This window comes from Tiliqua scincoides, chromosome 2 (genome assembly GCF_035046505.1).
Source record: "Tiliqua scincoides isolate rTilSci1 chromosome 2, rTilSci1.hap2, whole genome shotgun sequence".
NCBI classification, from domain to species: domain Eukaryota; kingdom Metazoa; phylum Chordata; class Lepidosauria; order Squamata; family Scincidae; genus Tiliqua; species Tiliqua scincoides.
In genome coordinates this window covers 181,324,881-181,344,440 of record NC_089822.1, presented here as the reverse complement: position 1 = coordinate 181,344,440, position 19,560 = coordinate 181,324,881, and the positions used below count along the sequence as shown (strand labels likewise).

The 19,560-nt window shown below is 43.0% G+C and overlaps 1 protein-coding gene across 2 annotated transcripts in view; it reads right to left on the bottom strand.

The window, feature by feature from the left end:
• PPP2R2B (protein phosphatase 2 regulatory subunit Bbeta) overlaps positions 1-19,560 on the bottom strand; it is a 292,861-nt gene that overhangs the window by 61,702 nt on the left and 211,599 nt on the right. For both annotated transcript variants that reach the window (XM_066614420.1, XM_066614421.1), the window contains 3 exons: positions 17,646-17,743; positions 14,798-14,963; positions 7,152-7,264 (listed from right to left, as the gene is read on the bottom strand). In XM_066614420.1, the coding sequence (XP_066470517.1) occupies positions 7,152-7,264; positions 14,798-14,963; positions 17,646-17,743 (377 nt within the window). The remainder of the gene's footprint in view (positions 1-7,151; positions 7,265-14,797; positions 14,964-17,645; positions 17,744-19,560) is intronic.

The window sequence follows — 19,560 nt, the reverse complement described above, 5'->3', positions numbered from 1 at the left end:
CAACTATATTAATTACAATCATTTTGCTAATATGAGGGATACAGTTTATGGAAATGGACTACCAAGGGGTACACAAGCGAAAAAAAGATTGGGAACCACGGGTTTAGAGGATCAGGAATGAAGCATGGCACACATAAGGCTCATAAGCTCCCACTTGCTCCTTCCTTTGCACAAGGGGAATGACAGTTTTCCCTTGAACCAGTAGCCACAGCATGGTTTGGTTCCAGTTTTGGGATCTTGATTTGGAGGGCCATTGTGAAACAAGACCTGTAATGAACATAGCCAACCACAAGAGTGGCCTTTCCAAATGAGAATAAAGACAATATCACCTAAACTGAAGTAGTGGTTAGTGCAGTGGTATTCAAACTGGGGTGTCGCGACGCCCCAGCCTGAGGGCCCTGGTCCTTTTCCCCTTAAGGGGCGGGGGCAGCCAGGAGGCAGGGAGGAGGCAGCGGCACGATCCCCAGGATCGCGCCGCTCAGGAGGGCTGCAGGGGCTTGGGTACACTTGCCCAAGCCTCCTGCAGCTTCCCGGGAGTGCGGGAAGCCCTGCGCGACCTTCGGCAGGGCTCCCCAGGTCAGGGAAAGTGAAAGCGGAGTGATCACGCCCCGCTCCGCAAAACCGGAAGCAGAGCGTGATTGCTCCGCTTTCCCTTCTGACGGGGCTGCAGGGACTGGGGTGCACCCTCTAGTCCCTGCAGCAGCTGTTCCTGGGCGTGGGGAGCCCTGCGCGAGCGCTTGCTCCGGTTTAGCGGAGGCAGAGCGCAATCACTCCACTCTCACTTTCCCTGACCTGGGGAGCCCTGCAAGCGCTCGCGCAGGGCTCCCCACGCCCAGGAACAGCTGCTGCAGGGACTGCAGGGTGCACCCCAGTCCCTGCAGCCCCCTGGGGATCGCATCGCTGCCTTCCCCCCGCCCCTGCCAAGACTTACTGCGGGTTTCAAACTCCCTGAGAGTTTGAAAACTGCAGGGTTAGTGTGTTCCTTCTTTGCAGGTGCATGAAACAAAAGAATTGAACCATGAGAACTTTTCCCAATATACAAAATATATTATTCAATAAAAATCTGCCTTGGTCAGTGTGAGAGTTGTTTTTGACAGTGATAAATCACTGGACTGAAGAAAAAAAAATCCCTTTAGTGCTTAGCTTTCTTCCATCTCTTTGCCCTTCACAGATCCCAAAACTCCATAGATAATTTAATGGCTGTTGAAAGGGGTTAAGAAAAAGGAATACAAGAATGTAAGAAGAAATATAAACATTCCATGGCATATGAGCTTGAGTGGAGGGAGCCAGTGACCAATTATTGCTGTGACTAGAGAGAAGGAGAGACAGACACACACCTCAACTGAACAAGCTTACATCAAATCAGCTTTTGTTATACATTAACTCACAAATATTGAATCAACGTAAGAGAAGCCATGCTGGATCAGACCCAAGGCCTATCAAGCATCCTGTTTTCACAGTGGCTACAGCTGCCTCCACAAGCTGGAGATGAAGCTATTACATCTCTCCCACTGTTGTTCCCTTGCAACTGGTATTCAGAGGCATACTCAGTCTGAACCTGGAGGTGGCAACATAGCCACCTTGACTAGTAACCAATGAGAGACGTCCTCTAATGAGGATGGACCCAGAACTTGGGAGACAAGAGTTGAGGGCACCCCTTGTCCACTCAGCGCACCCTTGGGGGAACTACTGGGACTAGGTTAGTGGTGACCCCCTTTCTCCCAAAAGCAGGGACAGGGGTGGGGAGGATGTTTCATGGACACCTGATTCCTCTTCAGGGAAGCCCACAAGCTTGAGATGTAGCCAGGACGGGACTGTTTTGCATCCCAAGTTTGCTGACTGGTTCCCCTTTGGAAGTCCCAGTCAGTTCCCATCCTCTGCTGTGTGTCCAGCTGTCCTTCCTGTCATCTGCCAGGCCAGGGGTTTTATTTCCTTCCAGCTTGAGATGTTGTATGGCTCCACTCCACCCCTTTCTCCTATGTTGCCTCTGTCTGAAAGATAGAGGCCCCGTGTGGCCTCCTGTCACAAGCTGCTTGCAGGACTGGATGGTGCCTCCCCGCCACTCCAGGATATCCTCCATGAATTTGTCTTATCCCCTTTTAACCCTTGGAATGTGATTATCTCTAATCTCAAGGCAAGGCAAAAGGCTGCATGTTCTTATACATTAGACTTTTCCTGGGAAGAAAGTTGGTAACTTCACATTAGAATCTAAATAACTAGAAATGAAAGAACTGGGAGTGTATGCATCATGAGACGTGCATAAGTATCATGCAACAATTTGGGGGAGGAGTGGAACTTGGTGGGGGTCAGGTGAAGATGTTAAATAGGAAACATTCAAAACAACTCCTGTGCATATGCAGATAGTGTGTGCATAGTGGCTCTGGACAATGGCCCATGTTTATTCCTGAGCTAGCTGAAGACACAGTGAATCTTTCTAGACAATTATTAAACTGCAGTCCTAAACATCTTTACCAGAGAGTATGCCCCACTGAACAGAAGTGGTAAGTACTGCTAAGGAAATGTGCACTATTCACTGATTTCACTATTATTTTATGTCCCAAATTAAGCCATATCAGTCTGTGAAAACAGAAGAGCCAGAAATAAGGTTAAAAAAAAATAGGCTGTCCTAGAGGAATCCAAGGACTATTTGAAACCACAGCAGGCAAATACAATCAGATAAATGACAGTAATCAATAGCAAGAAGATAAGCACTATTATTATTTATTTGCTTCAAAACAATATAGTAGGTGCGACCCACTGGGGCTCCCAAGACTTCATTACAGTGATTGCCTACAGTGTTTTCTCGACCACAGCTGATTTTGGCATTTGCACACCAGACGGCAAAGCTGGTAGGGAGGAAATTTGAAATGTGACCAAGAAAGTAAACCAACAACATTAACCTTAGACAGTGGTGCTATCCCTGTGACACTTAATCTCATAAATATGAGTCTTAATTTTTTTTTTTTAAATTGCCACACTATTGGTAAGAAATGCAATAAGGAAATGAGTGAGATGTGAAATAATTGGCTATTAACCTCAACAAATTTGTACAAACAAATTGCAAATATGACCCCAAGATCCAAACTGGGTATTGGATCAGTGTGCAGTTTTGCTCCTCCGACGGATGGTCAGTTTTCCTGGAGAATATAACGATTGCACATGGCAGCTCAAAAGGTGACACTTTTAAGGACTGATCGAGAACAGACTATATTACATCAGCTTAAATTCTGTTCCTGAAAACCTAGAATTGATTTTAATACAGTGCAATATGTGATAAAGGTTTGCCTCTCCACCTCTGTGCAGATTTGTGCCCTTGTCTTTCAATGAATGTTCTCAAATACTAGATAGCAGTTGCATAACAAGCATTTTTTCATGCAGCTTTTGAGGACATATTTCTACGGATAAATAACTCTTAATATCTTATAAGTACTCTGCTGTTCTCAGTCAAATGTTTAATGGGGTGGCAAAATGTTAGAAAATCTTTCAAGTACTCAAGAGGCAGTAACCTCTACGCTGACCTTTCCTCTCTTTCCTTCCTCATTTTTATTTTATGTTATACACACTTTATTTTATGCACTTATACAGTTTGCATGGTGTGTGTCCCATCCCTCATCTCCAAGTAAATACAAACACCTATTTTATTAAGCATGCCATTGTATTTGCATCAAATGTGTGCTAAAATCCTTTTTACCACTTCACAGAGTAATTGAGCTGCCCAAACTACTCCACCCCAAGCTCACTCTGTGACAATTTGGGCTAACTGTTTATATATAACCCATAATTTTTCTAATTGTCAAACTCCCTCAGTTCCTTTGGATTTTTTCCCAAGAGCTCTCTTTCCTTTCAGCTTCCATTTTCAAAGCATTTCCTTACTGTCTTTGCTATTGTGGTACCATAAGATTTTCAAACACTCTTCCAGGGAAATCTGCCTGGCTTCATTTGGCAGGCAGCCAAGATCTATCTGTTTCAATGGGCTTTTTGGGGTGCTGGTTTTTAAACTGAGATCTGCCTGCTGCTGTTTTGAAATATTATTGTGAATTTTTGAGCTGTTAAAAGATGGATTTTTGGTTTTGCCCATGTAATAACTGTTCTCTCTCAATTATTTTGCTTGCTGCCTAAAGTTTTTCACAAAGGTGGGATATAATTACTTGAATTAAATAAATGCAAGACAAGATCTGAGTGGACGAACCCCCTCCTGTCCCCAGCAGCAGCACAATTCTGGGGATTGCGTTGCTGCCTTTTCCCCTTCCCTACAACAACTTACAGTGCTCCCAACTCCCTTGTAGGAGTTTGGGAAGCAGTGCTTTAGACATTTTAACCTATTCAATGCAAAGGCACTCACAAGAACAACAACAATATTTTTGAAAGACAATTAAAATGAAAAACAATAAATGAGATGGAACAACATAAACAAAATGCCTGCTGTACAACTATAAAAGGGTTGTTTTTCCCTTTGTGGCTATGTTTCTTGTGCATATTTTTGAAAAAGTGAATTCCATGGTGTTCAATTGGATATTCCCATGTAAGTTTGCATAAGACTGCATCCTAACAATTAACTGGTTTCTAAGAGGTGCTCATCATGGACTGAAATCTGGGGCTGAGTGGATCATAGCACCTACAACAGAATCACCAAGCTCAAAAGGGGACATCTGCCATACATAGAAAAATCTCCATCCGGGTGTAGGTGAAATAAAGATGCCAGCTCTATGCTTCTGGGCTGCAAGGTTGCCTTTTCAGGTTTCTCTAGTGCACCATGAAACAGAGAAAAGCAATCTTGGGAGATACCCTTTTGATATTGCTTTTAAGAAAAACAAAAGCAAACAAGAGTACAACAATGGTTGGCCCAGCTCTGCACATGTAGAGCAGCATACTGGCCCAGACCTCCAGGATCTTTGAGCAATTCTTTTAATGGACTTCCTGAGTGACAAAGAAAAAAATGCAGCCTTCGAAATGCCATATTCAAAATGACAGCAATTGCACACATAGTCAAGCAGAAGCATTTCCTCAGCCTTGAATAAATGTGCCAGCCAGAAAGTAGGAACAATGCAATATGGAAACGATTTGTTTCTCAGTGAGAATTAATTAGCTGTCTGGAGTTATTAAATGACCTTGCTGGCCTGGGAGGCAATGAAACCACAAGCTATAAAGGTGAGTCAGAGCAATCACAGCACTGCATATAAAAACTGTTCAGAATTCATATTGTGCAACCACATTAATAAATGCTAAGCTAAAGGCAAATACCAACCAGCCATTTTACAATAGGAGGCAATGGAACTAAAACAGGAAATACGTCTCAAACAGTCTGAGAAGTGTAAACTACATTGTTTTTTAAATCCATCTTGCACTCACTTTCAAGTTCAGTTTCATTTGCTTATGGTGTTCAGAGGAAGTACTAGAAAGATTAGTACTTCTAATCTAAAAGTGTCAGCACAGAAATCTACATATCAAAATTAGATCGCGGAACACACAAGCACACACACACACATTTTCACCAACAATGCTGTCCTTTAGCCAAAGTGCTCCTTCCAGAGAAGTTAAATAAAGCAATAGATTTCACTAGCTGACATTGAAAAGAACAGTCACCAAATACACATCCAAGAGTACACAAATCAATTCAGTACTCTGGGAATTAAGCAACCAAGACAACATGTAAGAAGTAAGTAGTTCCGCAGGATGTTAGAGTGATCTGAATGAGTTTGAACACTACACCACCAACATAAGCCAGAGGAATCAAATTAAGGTTCCCTTAGCCCTTAGTTCTCAAATTCTCTGGTAGAGTCTCTCTGGTAGTCTGATACCCCCACCTATAGCAGCCTCCCGGGGACCTGGCGCCAGCCTCAGCAAGGCTCTCTGCACAGCGCAGACCCCTGCAGAATGTGATCGCAACCACTTCCTGTTTCTCAATCGCAAAACCAGAAGCGGTCGCGATTGCATTCTGCAGGGGTCTGCACTGTGCGGAGACCCTTGCTGAGGCTGGCACCGAGCTCCTTTGACCCCATGAGAGGAGACTGCAGGTGGGGGTGAGTAGAAGCACGCTCCTGCCCCCTAATCAGAGGTGTGATCCAGGGGGTCGTGTCTCTGCCTTCCCCCCACTCCCACCCCTTAAGGGGGCAGAGCCCAGGGCTCACAGGCTGGAGCGTTGCGATGCCCCAGTTTGAGAACCCATGCCTTAGTCAAAGTGAACATTTCACTGTGTATCTCTTCTCTATGCTGCTTGCAAAGGAAAGGCAAAGACCTTAATGTGCTACAGAAATGTAAGCTGCACTAACTTTTTAAGAATACAAATGGAGAAGATAAACACAGACACTCGCCCCCAAAGACCTACCCTGTCCTTCACATAGAAAAGTTAATCAATGCAGCAATCTTCTTAGCACCAGGTTAGGATGCTGGTTAGCACCTAGAAGCTGCACCTGGTTAGGTCTATGTTAAATTTCTTCCTCCAAAACCGTTAGCAAAGGATAGCAAGCACAATCTTATGCATGTCTATTTAGAAGCAAGTCCCATTATGTTCAATGGGGCTCACTATCAGGAAAATGTTATAGGACTGCATCCTAACTAGAACAGGAAACCCACTTTCAGGGTTGTGGTGCTGTACCACAACAACCGGATGCTACATCCCTCTGTTTCATTGAGCCAGTACTGGCTACTGCTTAGTTAGAGATGTTTTAAAAATATTACTCCTTTTGCACCATTTCCTACTCAAATATAACTACATACTAGAAAACATGAGTGCAAGGATCAGGCAGCTGAATCGTGGAAGTTCATTCTGTCGAAGAAACTCTAATCACAAAGCCAGTCTGGGATGACTGTAGGGCCTCAGGGTCTCTGATTAGCCGAGCATCAGCTGAAGGTCAAAGAGAAGTAGCTCCTAACAGCTAGAATGCAAGACTAAAGCTGGGAATCTAACCACATTTCCTTCTGGGGTACTGATGTCTCAAGCAATAGCAAAATTGCAGTCTTCCTTACAGCATCACCAAACACTATTTTATGACTGTGATATGGACAAGTATCCTGGGGTTCTATCATTCTACTTATCTATATCACATAGAACCTGAGAACATACTTGAGACAGGAGTGTTGTTTTCTGTGCAGAGCTAATACGCAATATGTACTACTGTAGAAAAACCAGGGAAGTCCCACATTAGCCCTACCCGTAGTGTTGTAATTGTGGAGGGGTCTCGGAGCCGCCCATCTTCATCTTTGAGATTGTAGCCCTCTGGTCTCTTGTCCCTTTCACTAACTTTCCATAGTTTCACAGTTTTATCTGAAAAGGAATGAAAGAACAGAGATATATCAGACTGAAACATTTTCCAAGATTAATTATTCAATAGCAATAAACCTAAATTTAATATTAAATAAGGTTTAAATGTTTGCCACTTACATAGCACAATAAATATGCAGAATGTTTTGTTATACTAGACTAGAGTCATGGGAGTTTAACAGCGTAAAGTCTGAAAACTCAATTCTTATTAAAAAACAAAAACAGAATATTTCTCCTATGAATGCAGAATTTGGTATGCCGTATTTATCTGGTAATAGATAAATGAGAGAAAATTTGAGGAAAATATGAGAAAGAATTGCGGTGGGCCCAGATCTGACACGCAACTGATTCTCGCAAATTCAAGTACATGTGCTCAGCACCTCCCAAAAAGGCAGAAACAGCTGAAATACTGCATTCGATTCAGCTGGCCATTCTACTTACTCTGTTTATGCCTTGGAGTGAGCCTAAAATGGGAGAACAAAGCAGTTCCCTTAGTCCGCTCAGTGACCATATGTCTCTAATAATGTCCCTAGTTCTTAAAGAGAAAGTGTATATTTGTTGCATTTAAGGAAGTTTTAAGGACTGTACACAATACAGCAGGTCCTCAATACCTGGAATAGATCCCCACGGAACACCCCCTCCCACAGATACCAAATTCCGCAATTAATGGAGTCCACGGGGCAGGGGCAACTGGAAAAACCAGAAGAATCTTTCAGAAGCCTCCCGGACTTGACTGGAAGACACTTCCTGTTGTGTCCGAGAGGTCTCCAAAGCACTCCAGCCACGGGCTTAGCATCCACGTTGAGTAAAATTTGTGGGTGATGAGCCTGTAGATATGAAGGGTTCACTGTATAGGTTTACCATTGCAACCTCAGAATGTAATACTCGCTAAGATGCGGGCCAAATGTACTGAGCTATAATAGTTTCAAACGTCTGCTTTCAATTACAGCCTTCAGGTTGTTTGTAAACATTTTTGTGCCCACCCAAAATATTTAAGGTATCTCCTCTTGGCTGTTAGACCACGTAAAAATGAATGAGTGAATGTGTAAGTGCCTTAGGGTGCAATCTAAAGGTACAGCTGGGCCGGCGCAAGTCCCTTGCGCCAGCCCAACACTGTCGCAAAAGTGCCGTAAAGCACTTTTGTGCCGACGCAACTGCACGTCGCGGGTACCTGCACCATGGGCAGACGCGTACATCCTCTGCTGGGCTCAAAAGGCCTCTGGAGGTGAAGCCCAAAGGCACGGGAAGCATCTCTAGTATCCAAGGTTTTGTACATCCGGGGGGGGGGGTTCTGGAACATAACCCCCACAGATACCGGAGCACGCCTCTAGTATAAATGGCAAATACAAGAAACTCATCTCTGGCCTCCTGCAGAACCACATGACATTTGGCAAGAGAAGAACAGTGTCCATGATTGTTCAGTCTACCTAGAGAGTTCCTGAATGGTGAACTTTTAAAGTGGTGAACTACAAGGTTAGTTTTCTGTGTATGTCCACAAAAGGCTGCTGATGGTAATCTTCTGGACATTAAAATTGAACAAGCTGGATGCTAAAATTGAACACTGCATATGTCAGGCTAAATGAAATTTATTTTGGTCCAGGATGAGGGAACACCTTAGACAAGAAAACCAGCATGTTCAATATCCCATAAAAACAATTTAGAGTTACAAGCGAGCTAACTGCTTTAGCCAAGCTTTGATTGCAACAGATTACATTGCAAGTGCAAAGGGTGAGAAAGTATGACATAGAAAGGAGCCCAATCATGTCTGTAATTTACTCAAAAGTCAGCGGTAACTGCCTCCTCCCTGTGAAATGGATAAAACCTGACGTTTTATCATTGACAGTGAATCCGTGCTAAATTCCACAATTGCCAGCTTGCCTGGCAGGTGGATATTTCCACTGGCTTCATCATTTTGCTGTCATCCCATTTATTGTGTGCCATGAAGTCCTTTAGGGAAAGTGCCTCGCGAACATGCGGCTTTTATTCTGAATAATAGTGTTTTCTTTTCTCCTTCCTGGTGGGTGTCCTATCAGCACTTTGTCACTGCTCCCACCAGCATTTGAAGACAATCTGATTCATCTTCATTTTTTGCCCTTATGTGGGGATTCCAGCCGACTCCTGTTAATTGTGCTTGCATTACCTCATTTTGATGTAAGGGACTTTCCACTTATTATGCTATTTTGGAATATTTGGGGAGAATGGAAGTGGGAAATCTGGATCATTTTGCGGTTTTTCTAGCACATGAAAACACTTTTATGAATAGAAAGACAATATCCCCTGTTAATAAAAAAAACTATTTAAAAACTCAATTAACAGAACATTAGGCTATATAATTAATCTTCATTGTATTTCAATGAGTCTTCCCCCCAAATGAGTTTAATAAGTCTCAGAATTTTATTACAATGATCAATAGGGTAAATTCTGTAACACAAAGTAAGTTGACTATGAAAGATAATTAGACCCCTCTTTTTTCCCCTGTAGTAATTAAGTCACATCCATCTTAAGGCTTCATTCATCCTAGTAACATCACTGGATCCCCCTGATATTTATCTGAACATAACATGAAGCATAAGCTTAGCACAACTGAAAATGGAAACAAATTAGGGTTGCTTCTGTCCTCCCTCTCTATTATGAGTGCAGTTCTGCTGTAGTCTCCCTAGCACAATCATGAGGGTAAAGAACCTTGAGGATTTTAAAACTACATTAAGGTCACGGCATGGTGTCTTTTTAACCTCGTATCTCAGTAGTGACATATTAGAATCAGGATAATTGTGGAGTGAATGGACATTTTTGCCTCTGCTAATTGGACTAAGAGGCACTTTTGAAGTGATAGTTTGTTTATACTTCGTAGGATGGAGAGAGCAATAGGTCTTGTTCACTCCCACATACATAGGTAGGGCATCCCTTATCTGAAGTGCTTGGGACCAGAAGTGTTTTGGATTTTTCCATATTTTGGAATACTTGCATATGAAAGATCTTGGGAATGGGTCAAACACAAAATCCATTTATGATTCATATATCCCCTTATACATATCGCCTGAAGGTAATTTTATACAATATTTTAAATAGTTTTATGCATGAAACAGTTTGTTATTTTAATTCTTTAGGGAAAAAAGTAAAAAAAAGTCATGTTGGCACTAAAAAAAGTTATGTATTTAGGAATAAACTGTATTTTAGAATTCTAGAAAGGGATACTCAAACTGTAGTATCTCAGTCAATGATTGTTTGCTGGGGACTCCTTTTTAGACCTGCCCTCTAAGACAGGGAACAATCTTCTCATTTATTTCACTTTGTAAACTGTGCTATGAACTTTTGATTAGAAATCAGTATACACATGTTTAAATATTCTTGCTTCAACATTTGAGGTATGAGAAATACATTTCCTCCAGTTGTTGTCCTAGGAGAGGATGGGTTTGCACTAGAGAGGGTGCTAATGAAAGCATCTGTTCTGCAGGTAGTTTTATTCTCAAGCTTATGATTTTGTGGTCAGAAAGGGATTTCCCTTCAGACAAGACTGGCAGTCCCACCAGCAGCTTTTCTTCTCAACCTATAATGGGCATGACCACCCAAGTTTGTTTTATTGAACTCATTTCTTATCCTGAAAGAACTTCTGTTGGTCTCTTTCATTTTTTTTTATTATACAATCCTATCTTTTAAGGGTACTGTGTAAGGTGTGCATTGTGTCTCAGCAGATGTCCTTTGCAATGTGGTGGTCCTGCAGAGACTAAAGGTTTTCAAGCCATAGTGCAAAGACTTCATGATATAATTGAAAGATGGCACTTAGCAAATGGTGGACCTAGACTTCCACTCCTCTTATTTAGAAGTATTTAAAATGATGTAACACTGTTTTGAGTAATTTGTTGTTGTTTTCAGATGGCAATTTAAGATGACGTCTCCAGACAAGGCACCCAGATGTTACTCTCAGCGTGATACTACAGCTAGAATGGGTCCAGCTCAGTGATACAATAGTTCATTCTCAAGTACCAAAACAAGAAGGGTCAGGCTTGCTGCAAGAGAACAGCATGTCCACTGGTTAAAAAAAATGAATATGTGTCTATACTCCCGCACTGGGGAAATATGGAGGGAGAGTGCACAAGTTCTGAACAACTAATGCTTTGGTTCTCAAACTCCTCAGGAATTTGAGACCTGAGGTAAGTGTGTGTGAGGGCTAAGGCGACAACACAGTTTGAGAAGCTCTGAATGAAAGGAAAATAAAGAGGAGGGAAAATGAAAATTGTTGCTATTTGACAAGACTATTTGGCTTCATCCCCTGCAAATTCCTTCTTTGCCACTTATATAAAACAATTTTTATATGGAAGAAATTCATATATCTGGGAGGCTTTTAAAAACAAAAAAACTTCCATAGCTTCTTGAAACTGCTTTAAACAATGTTTTCCTCCACTCAACTCAGGATTATTTATCCACTGAGGTTAGACAGTGAATATTTTTCTGACATAATATTACAGCCCCATTTTGCAATACTTATAAGGACTGCACAAACAGGCAGAATAATTGCAAAATTGGGTCTTGTATTTAACTGTCAAAAATACTATGAGGTAAAATTCTTAAGAGTGAAGCTTCTCCAGTCTCCAATCATCACAGACAACACATTGTCTCCAATCATCACAGACATTGTCTCCAATCATCACAGACAACATGTTTTTAACTTCCAGGTCCAAATAAAGAAAAAAATAAGAGCAGATGGGGGGGGAGGGGAGAGACAAACCCATTATGAAATAAAAAGATGCTTTTATTAGATTTTTTTTTCCCACAAGGGCAGGACCATCTACAAAAACTGTCCCATGGCAAATTTCACTTATCTCAGCTTGCAGCTATCTCCTCAATAAGGAGATCACAGGCCACTGTCTTTAAGATGGTTATGGAACCTCTGAAACTAAAATTCTAGAGGCTATGAACAAAATGATCGTGCAAAACTCTACTGTATTCTACCTTCCCTCACATATCCCTGTTGCTGTTGTGAGACAGCATTCTGCATCCTTCTAAAATCTACCTCCCAGTGGCACCAACCAACCCTTTTTCAGATTTCCAAAGGTGCCCTCCAACTACAAAAGGCTGGGATTCCTGGCAGAAAGTGCTATAATGGAAGGGTATGGGTGGAAAGGAGGAGGACACAGCTTTTTGGCGATGTAAAAACTGTTGGTAGGTTTTTGGGTACAAAGAGCATTTGGTACAAAGAGCGTGCTGAGATTGGGAGAAATAATTGAGTTAGCTTACATCTCCTATGTATTTGTACCTCTTCTGGCAGAGATACCCGTTATAATAAAAACAGAGCTGTAATGGAGAGTGGCTGCCCCGACTCATATTTTCACCCTCTTTAACATGTCCCCCGTGACCTGATGTAACCAAATTGTGGTATTTACTTTGATAAAGGAGAGCCAATGGCATATAGCAGGTCAATGAAATACATAGTATGAAGATACAGATTATATTTTACTCCACTTTATACAGGGAAAGGGGAAAAACTCAACCAAGGATTGCCATACTGTGGCAAATCTTTGTATTTGGTACTGTGCAGTTCTATCTTAAGAACATAACATAAGAACATAAGAACATAAGAACAGCCCCACTGGATCAGGCCATAGGCCCATCTAGTCCAGCTTCCTGTATCTCACAGCGGCCCACCAAATGCCCCAGGGAGCACACCAGATAACAAGAGACCTCATCCTGGTGCTCTCCCCTACATCTGGCATTCTGACTTAACCCATTCCTAAAATCAGGAGGTTGCGCATACACATCATGGCTTGTACCCCATAATGGATTTTTCCTCCAGAAACTCGTCCAATCCCCTTTTAAAGGCGTCTAGGCTAGACGCCAGCACCACATCCTGTGGCAAGGAGTTCCACAGACCGACCACGCGCTGAGTAAAGAAATATTTTCTTTTGTCTGTCCTAACCCGCCCAACACTCAATTTTAGTGGATGTCCCCTGGTTCTGGTATTATGTGAGAGTGTAAAGAGCATCTCCCTATCCACTCTGTCCATCCCCTGCATAATTTTGTATGTCTCAATCATGTCCCCCCTCAAGCGTCTCTTTTCTAGGCTGAAGAGGCCCAAACGCCGTAGCCTTTCCTCATAAGGAAGGTGCCCCAGCCCCGTAATCATCTTAGTCGCTCTCTTTTGCACCTTTTCCATTTCCACTATGTCTTTTTTGAGATGCGGCGACCAGAACTGGACACAATACTCCAGGTGTGGCCTTACCATAGATTTGTACAACGGCATTATAATACTAACCGTTTTGTTCTCAATACCCTTCCTAATGATCCCAAGCATAGAATTGGCCTTCTTCACTGCTGCCGCACATTGGGTCGACACTTTCATCGACCTGTCCACCACCACCCCAAGATCTCTCTCCTGATCTGTCACAGACAGCTCAGAACCCATCAGCCTATATCTAAAGTTTTGATTTTTTGCCCCAATGTGCATGACTTTACACTTACTGACATTGAAGCGCATCTGCCATTTTGCTGCCCATTCTGCCAGTCTGGAGAGATCCTTCTGGAGCTCCTCACAATCACTTCTGGTCTTTACCACTCGGAAAAGTTTGGTGTCGTCTGCAAACTTAGCCACTTCACTGCTCAACCCTGTCTCCAGGTCATTTATGAAGAGGTTGAAAAGCACCGGTCCCAGGACAGATCCTTGGGGCACACCGCTTTTCACCTCTCTCCATTGTGAAAATTGCCCATTGACACCCACTCTCTGCTTCCTGGCCTCCAACCAGTTCTCAATCCAGGAGAGGACCTGTCCTCTAATTCCCTGACTGTGGAGTTTTTTCAGTAGCCTTTGGTGAGGGACCGTGTCAAACGCCTTCTGAAAGTCCAGATATATAATGTCCACGGGTTCTCCCGCATCCACATGCCTGTTGACCTTTTCAAAGAATTCTATAAGGTTCGTGAGGCAAGACTTACCCTTACAGAAGCCATGCTGACTCTCCCTCAGCAAGGCCTGTTCGTCTATGTGTTTTGAGATCCTATCTTTGATGAGGCATTCCACCATCTTACCCGGTATAGATGTTAGGCTGACCGGCCTATAGTTTCCCGGGTCCCCCCTCTTTCCCTTTTTAAAAATAGGCGTGACATTTGCTATCCTCCAATCTTCTGGTACCGTGGCCGTTTTGAGGGACAAGTTGCATACCTTAGTCAAGAGATCTGCAACTTCATTCTTCAATTCCTTAATAACCCTTGGGTGTATGCCATCAGGGCCCGGTGACTTATTGATCTTTAATTTATCAATGAGGTCTGAAACATCTTCTCTTTTAACCTCTATCTGACTTAACTCCTCTTGAGGTGCTAGTGTACTCAGACATTCCCAGTAAGATCCAATGGACTTCCACCCTAAAAAGGGGTGATTTCAGCTGCTGTCTCATGTTCTTACAGAGCTGACATGACTCTGTTTCTCCAGGTATATGACGGATACAGCAATACTTACCTGTCCTGCAGAGGGATTACAAGTGTAAATTATTTCTAGCTACCAAAGCACTGGCTGTAAGCAAAGAATTACCTGTCATGACCATAACGTACCATTTGTGGAGAGAAGGAAGTAGGCTGCGTTTTGTTGTGGGAGCCATCGTATTTTATTGATCTTCTCTTCTATCTCTAAGCTCTTCAGGTAATCGAACTCTGGTTCATGGCTCTGGAATGTGCTGTAAACATTATATTCTCCCCTGCGATGGGGTTGATTTTTGCTCTGTGGGAGTGGGAAAGAAACAATAAAGGGATTCTTAAAAGAGCCCAAGCAAGCACATTTTCCGTTGATTCTTTTGTTCACTGAGGATTGTTAAAAGACAGGGAAATGCCTGATTATGGTGACACATTACAGTTTAGATATCAAAGCAGACACAAGAGATCTTTCCTCCACAATGCATTCTCCTCGTGTGTCAGTTTCTCTGCACGCTGGTGATAGGAAGCAGGAAGAGCACCTTTGTTTAGTTTTGTTTCTGGAATGAATGAGAGTCTCCCTATCGTTTATCTCCAAGACAAATTGGCAAGGTGAGATAATGCTTCCAATCAAGGGACAATTACTGCTTGGCTTATACATAGAAGTAGTTCCAATAAAAGGTGAACAGGTTTTGACTGACCTACCAATCTTCAGTAAACCTGAAAAAAAGAATAACCCATGCCTGAATGGGACATGTACAAAATAGCTGTGTTCATCCTGAAAGATGACAGACACTATTGTTAAAACTTCTGAATGGCAGTACCCAGCAGGCCCTATTCACAGGTTTGCACATGAGAGCTGGTTGTTCACTGCATCCACTAATTCTGTCCCAGGTACGGAACTGCATAGATGCACCTCAGTGTGAACTGGGATATACACTGCTATAGTAGACAGTAAACATTTATGAATTACAGCAGCACTTTTTCCAGCTGACAGCACTGGAAAAGGCCACTGTTGACATCACTGGAATGGCCAGTGGTTCACAATGAGATGTGCTCCATATGACACAGGAAGGATCAGAAAGATGTATGCAGACCCACAGTGTACATACGTTCAGGCTTCTGCAATGCTACTACTCAGCAATACCTCAGCAATACCAATAAAAGCATTTAGATTGCTCGATGTGCTTCATATACACGATCATGTTAATGCTTTATGTAGGAAACTGTCATATATTGCGACAGATCATTTATTGATCTGGGCCGATGTTATCTATTGTGATAGACAGTGACATCTTAAAGTCCTAGTCAGACCTGCTACCCTAGAACAGCAGTTTTCAATCTGTAGGTTTGGGATGCAATTTTTGATGGTTCACGAAACTGACAGGACAGCTTAGGCTATGTGCATCAAAGGTTAAACAAGCTGCTGCCCAACCAATATTATAGCCACACCCCTTGGCATTTATAAATCAGGCAGCAACCCCTAGGGCTCTAAAAAGTTTGAGAACCACTGCCCAGGAACATTTCCACAAGGATTCTTTCAAACAAAGCTGCAGAGTAGGTCATCGTTATCCTCATATACTACACATACAAAGGAGAGCAATGTCCTTTTCTAAAGTTACTTAGGGCGCGATCCTACCCTGCGCTGGAACAGGCAAGCCAAGAGGCTTACAATGTATCCAGGGCAGGATATGGACGCAAAGCGGCTCAGCCAGAGGCAAGGGGAAACCTTTCCCCTTACCTCCGGGTAAGGCACCTTTGCCCCAATGGGTCTCCTTGAACTTGCGCCACCTCCTGAAGTGGCACAAATTCAAGGAAAGCAGAGTGGCTTCATGCCGCTTCAAACTCCCTGGGAATGAGGGTTGGGATCCAGCATAAGTGCTGGAACCCAGCCCCACCTCCTACTCCCCCCTCCGGCCACCTGCCCACTCTCCCCCTGCCCAGGAATGCCTCCCTTCCAGCTCCTCCCCGCCCATCCCAGAGCCTTGCGTCAGCCCTACCGGACCAACACAAGGCTCGGTGAGGAAGCCAGCACAGAGGCTTGTGTCAGACTCCGCAGGCTGGCACAACTCTGAGTGCTGGCCCAGCTTCCTCCCAAGGTGGCGCAAACGTGCCTTATGGTACATTTGTGACCCTCCTGGGCTGGCGCAAGGGACTTGCACTGGCCCACGGGTGCCTCAGGATTACACCTTTAGTAGCTGGGCAACATTTGAATTGAAAACTTTCACACTCCCAGTAACTATGCTAGATCAGTTGGGAGTAAAGGTTAAAGTTTTTCAGACACCTCCCACTTCTCATATATACAACTAGAACAGGAAACCCATATAAACAAATATAGCCACAATGGTAAAACTGGTACAATAGGAAAACATAAAGGCAAAACTAGTCAGTGTCTTGCAAGACAAAATGCAAAGCTCTACCAGCAATTGCAAAAACAAGAAGGATCAACAATATTGAAGGAAGGAAGGCAATATTGTGTTTTCACTACACTGTTCAGTTGTGTGGAAAAGCTCAGTATACAATTTTTTCTTCCACACTGGCATAAATCAAAAATATCACCTCTGGTGTTCAGGGCTCTGCATCAGCATATATACCATAATGAAAGCTATGCAAACCCAAACAAAGTAAACCCAGTAAAAAAAATAAGTGTCCTGCTGATGATTAAACAAACCAGATTTTAAAAGCACTGTTTGGAAGAGAAAACAAGGCAGGTGAACCTCTCTGAATTTAAGACGCTTCAGCGGAATTCAGTTTACATTAGATTCTCAGCCAGCAAGGCTGTTAAAGGAAGCAAAAGGATGCAGAAAATATAACATTTGCAGGGTGCTTTATGAGACAGAAGCTGGCCTATTGATGTTAATGGCCTTTTTTGCAATTTTTAGTTTGCTAGGAGAGAAGCAGGGGGAAGAGTGACACGCAAAGATTAGAAAGCAGCAGGAAGCTTCTTTTTAAAAGGATAAAAATGGGCATTTTTGCATTCACCAGCACTTACCTCCTGCTCACGTTGAAATATTACAACGCGACCCCCCTTGTCCCCTGTCGCTAGCAATTCTCCTGTGTGGTTGAATTCTACTGTAGAGATAATGTCAGCTGAAAAGAAAGAAAGACAAAGGCAATTTAAGTTAACTGCAGAGTGGCTTTGCGCAGGCATCTAACAGCCTCATTGCCTATATGGTTATAGGGACAACTACTGCCAGGGCTTCACCTTCCCCCACCAATGAAATTTCTAAGGAGCACAAACGTTTGCTATTGCACTTGAGTATCACTAAGGGAACTCGGAGATTAGTAGCAAGGAACAGTCAAGATTTTAAACTCCATATGAGCACCTTAAATAGCTGGACTTTACAATGTCTCTTTTGTTACTGTCCTAAATGTCTGGTTCATTAGTACTGGTGCCAATGGCAGTGTTTTTGTTTGTTTTTGCAATTAGCAGTTGCAAGGAGACCAAATTGGGATCAGGACAATGGCACAGGGGAGGGTTAAAGCCCCCTATGACCTGTTGCTGTCACTGAGGGCAAGAGTATGATCTGGTTGGCATTTAGTTAAGAGAAACAAGGATGTTGGTGTTAAGTGTCAGCAACTGTTACCTTGCATGTGCCCAATCTTGTCTGATCTCATAAGCTAAGCAAGGTCAGGCCTGGTTAGTACTTGGATGGGAGACCGCCTGGGAATACCAGGTGCTGTAGGCTTATACCATAGTCTTTCGAGACTGAAGGTTGCCAACCACTAAGTGGGTGTACAACACAACATTTGGAGGTGGGGCCACAGTTCAGCGGTACAGCTCAGTGGTACATCCCAGGTTCAATTCCTGGCACCCCCAGATAGGGATGGGAAAAACTCTGTTTGAAACCTGGGAGACAATACCAAGTTGGATTGATTGGTGATCTGACCAAGTCAGCTCCCTATGCAATCCAATGTAAACCATACAGTTTGACCTCTTTCTCACTGCAGTTTCTGGAAGTTTGACAGTTAGTAATCATACCTGAATATTCTAAAGTAAAATAGAACAAAATATCCAAGTAAACAGGCAGGCAGGAAATGGTCAACTATTCACATCTTTAAAAGTGGGAGTAAGAAGTATTTACACTGCAACAAGGTAGGCAGGTTATCTGCTGGGTGAGGGACTTAATGGGAATATTCTTATAAAACATGTCACAAGTTAATTCCATTTCTCCCCTCTCTATTTTTATTAATTGCATGCAAAGTATTGCCAGGGAGAAGGGGAAAAATATACACTCTGAGCTTTTGGCATCCATTTCCACTGTATAAGAGACTCAAGTTTTGTAGTATTACAGTTTGTCTTCAGTCCCTGATTTAGATATGCATTCTAGATATAGGAAGACAATTTTGGATAATTTCTTACAAGCTTTCAGTACTATTGTTACATTATGCATTCCTGGTAGAAAGAGAGAATGTTAAGTAGATGCTGAAGCAGTGCTGGTTCCAATTGCTGGGGGTCCTGGGGCAAAGCTCTGCACAGATCCCCCACTGGAGGCCCCCACTTGTTCCATTGGCACACTGGGCTCAACCACAGGCACTAGTAATGAGAGTTCAGGGATTGCCCTGGCCAGGCAGACCCTCTAATGAGCACAGACACTGGGCCAGTGCCTTACCTGGCCAGCCCCTGTGCTGAAATGTTGTCATGTACTGGAGTACACTATTAAAGTGGAACTCTGCCTCAGAGTGGCTATTTTGAGAGGGTGAGGGAGCAGCAAAAAACCCTTGCCCTACATATTTCAGACTGTGTTTGATTATTTGCAAGGAAAAATGATATGCCAGACCAGCCTACAGATTTCACTCAGTGAGTACAATCAACTAATGGAGAGTCTTCCACAGTAGGCCAGACATAGATCAAAGTAAATCAGCCTACATAGTAGAGAGACTTTCAATCACGTATAGCAATATAT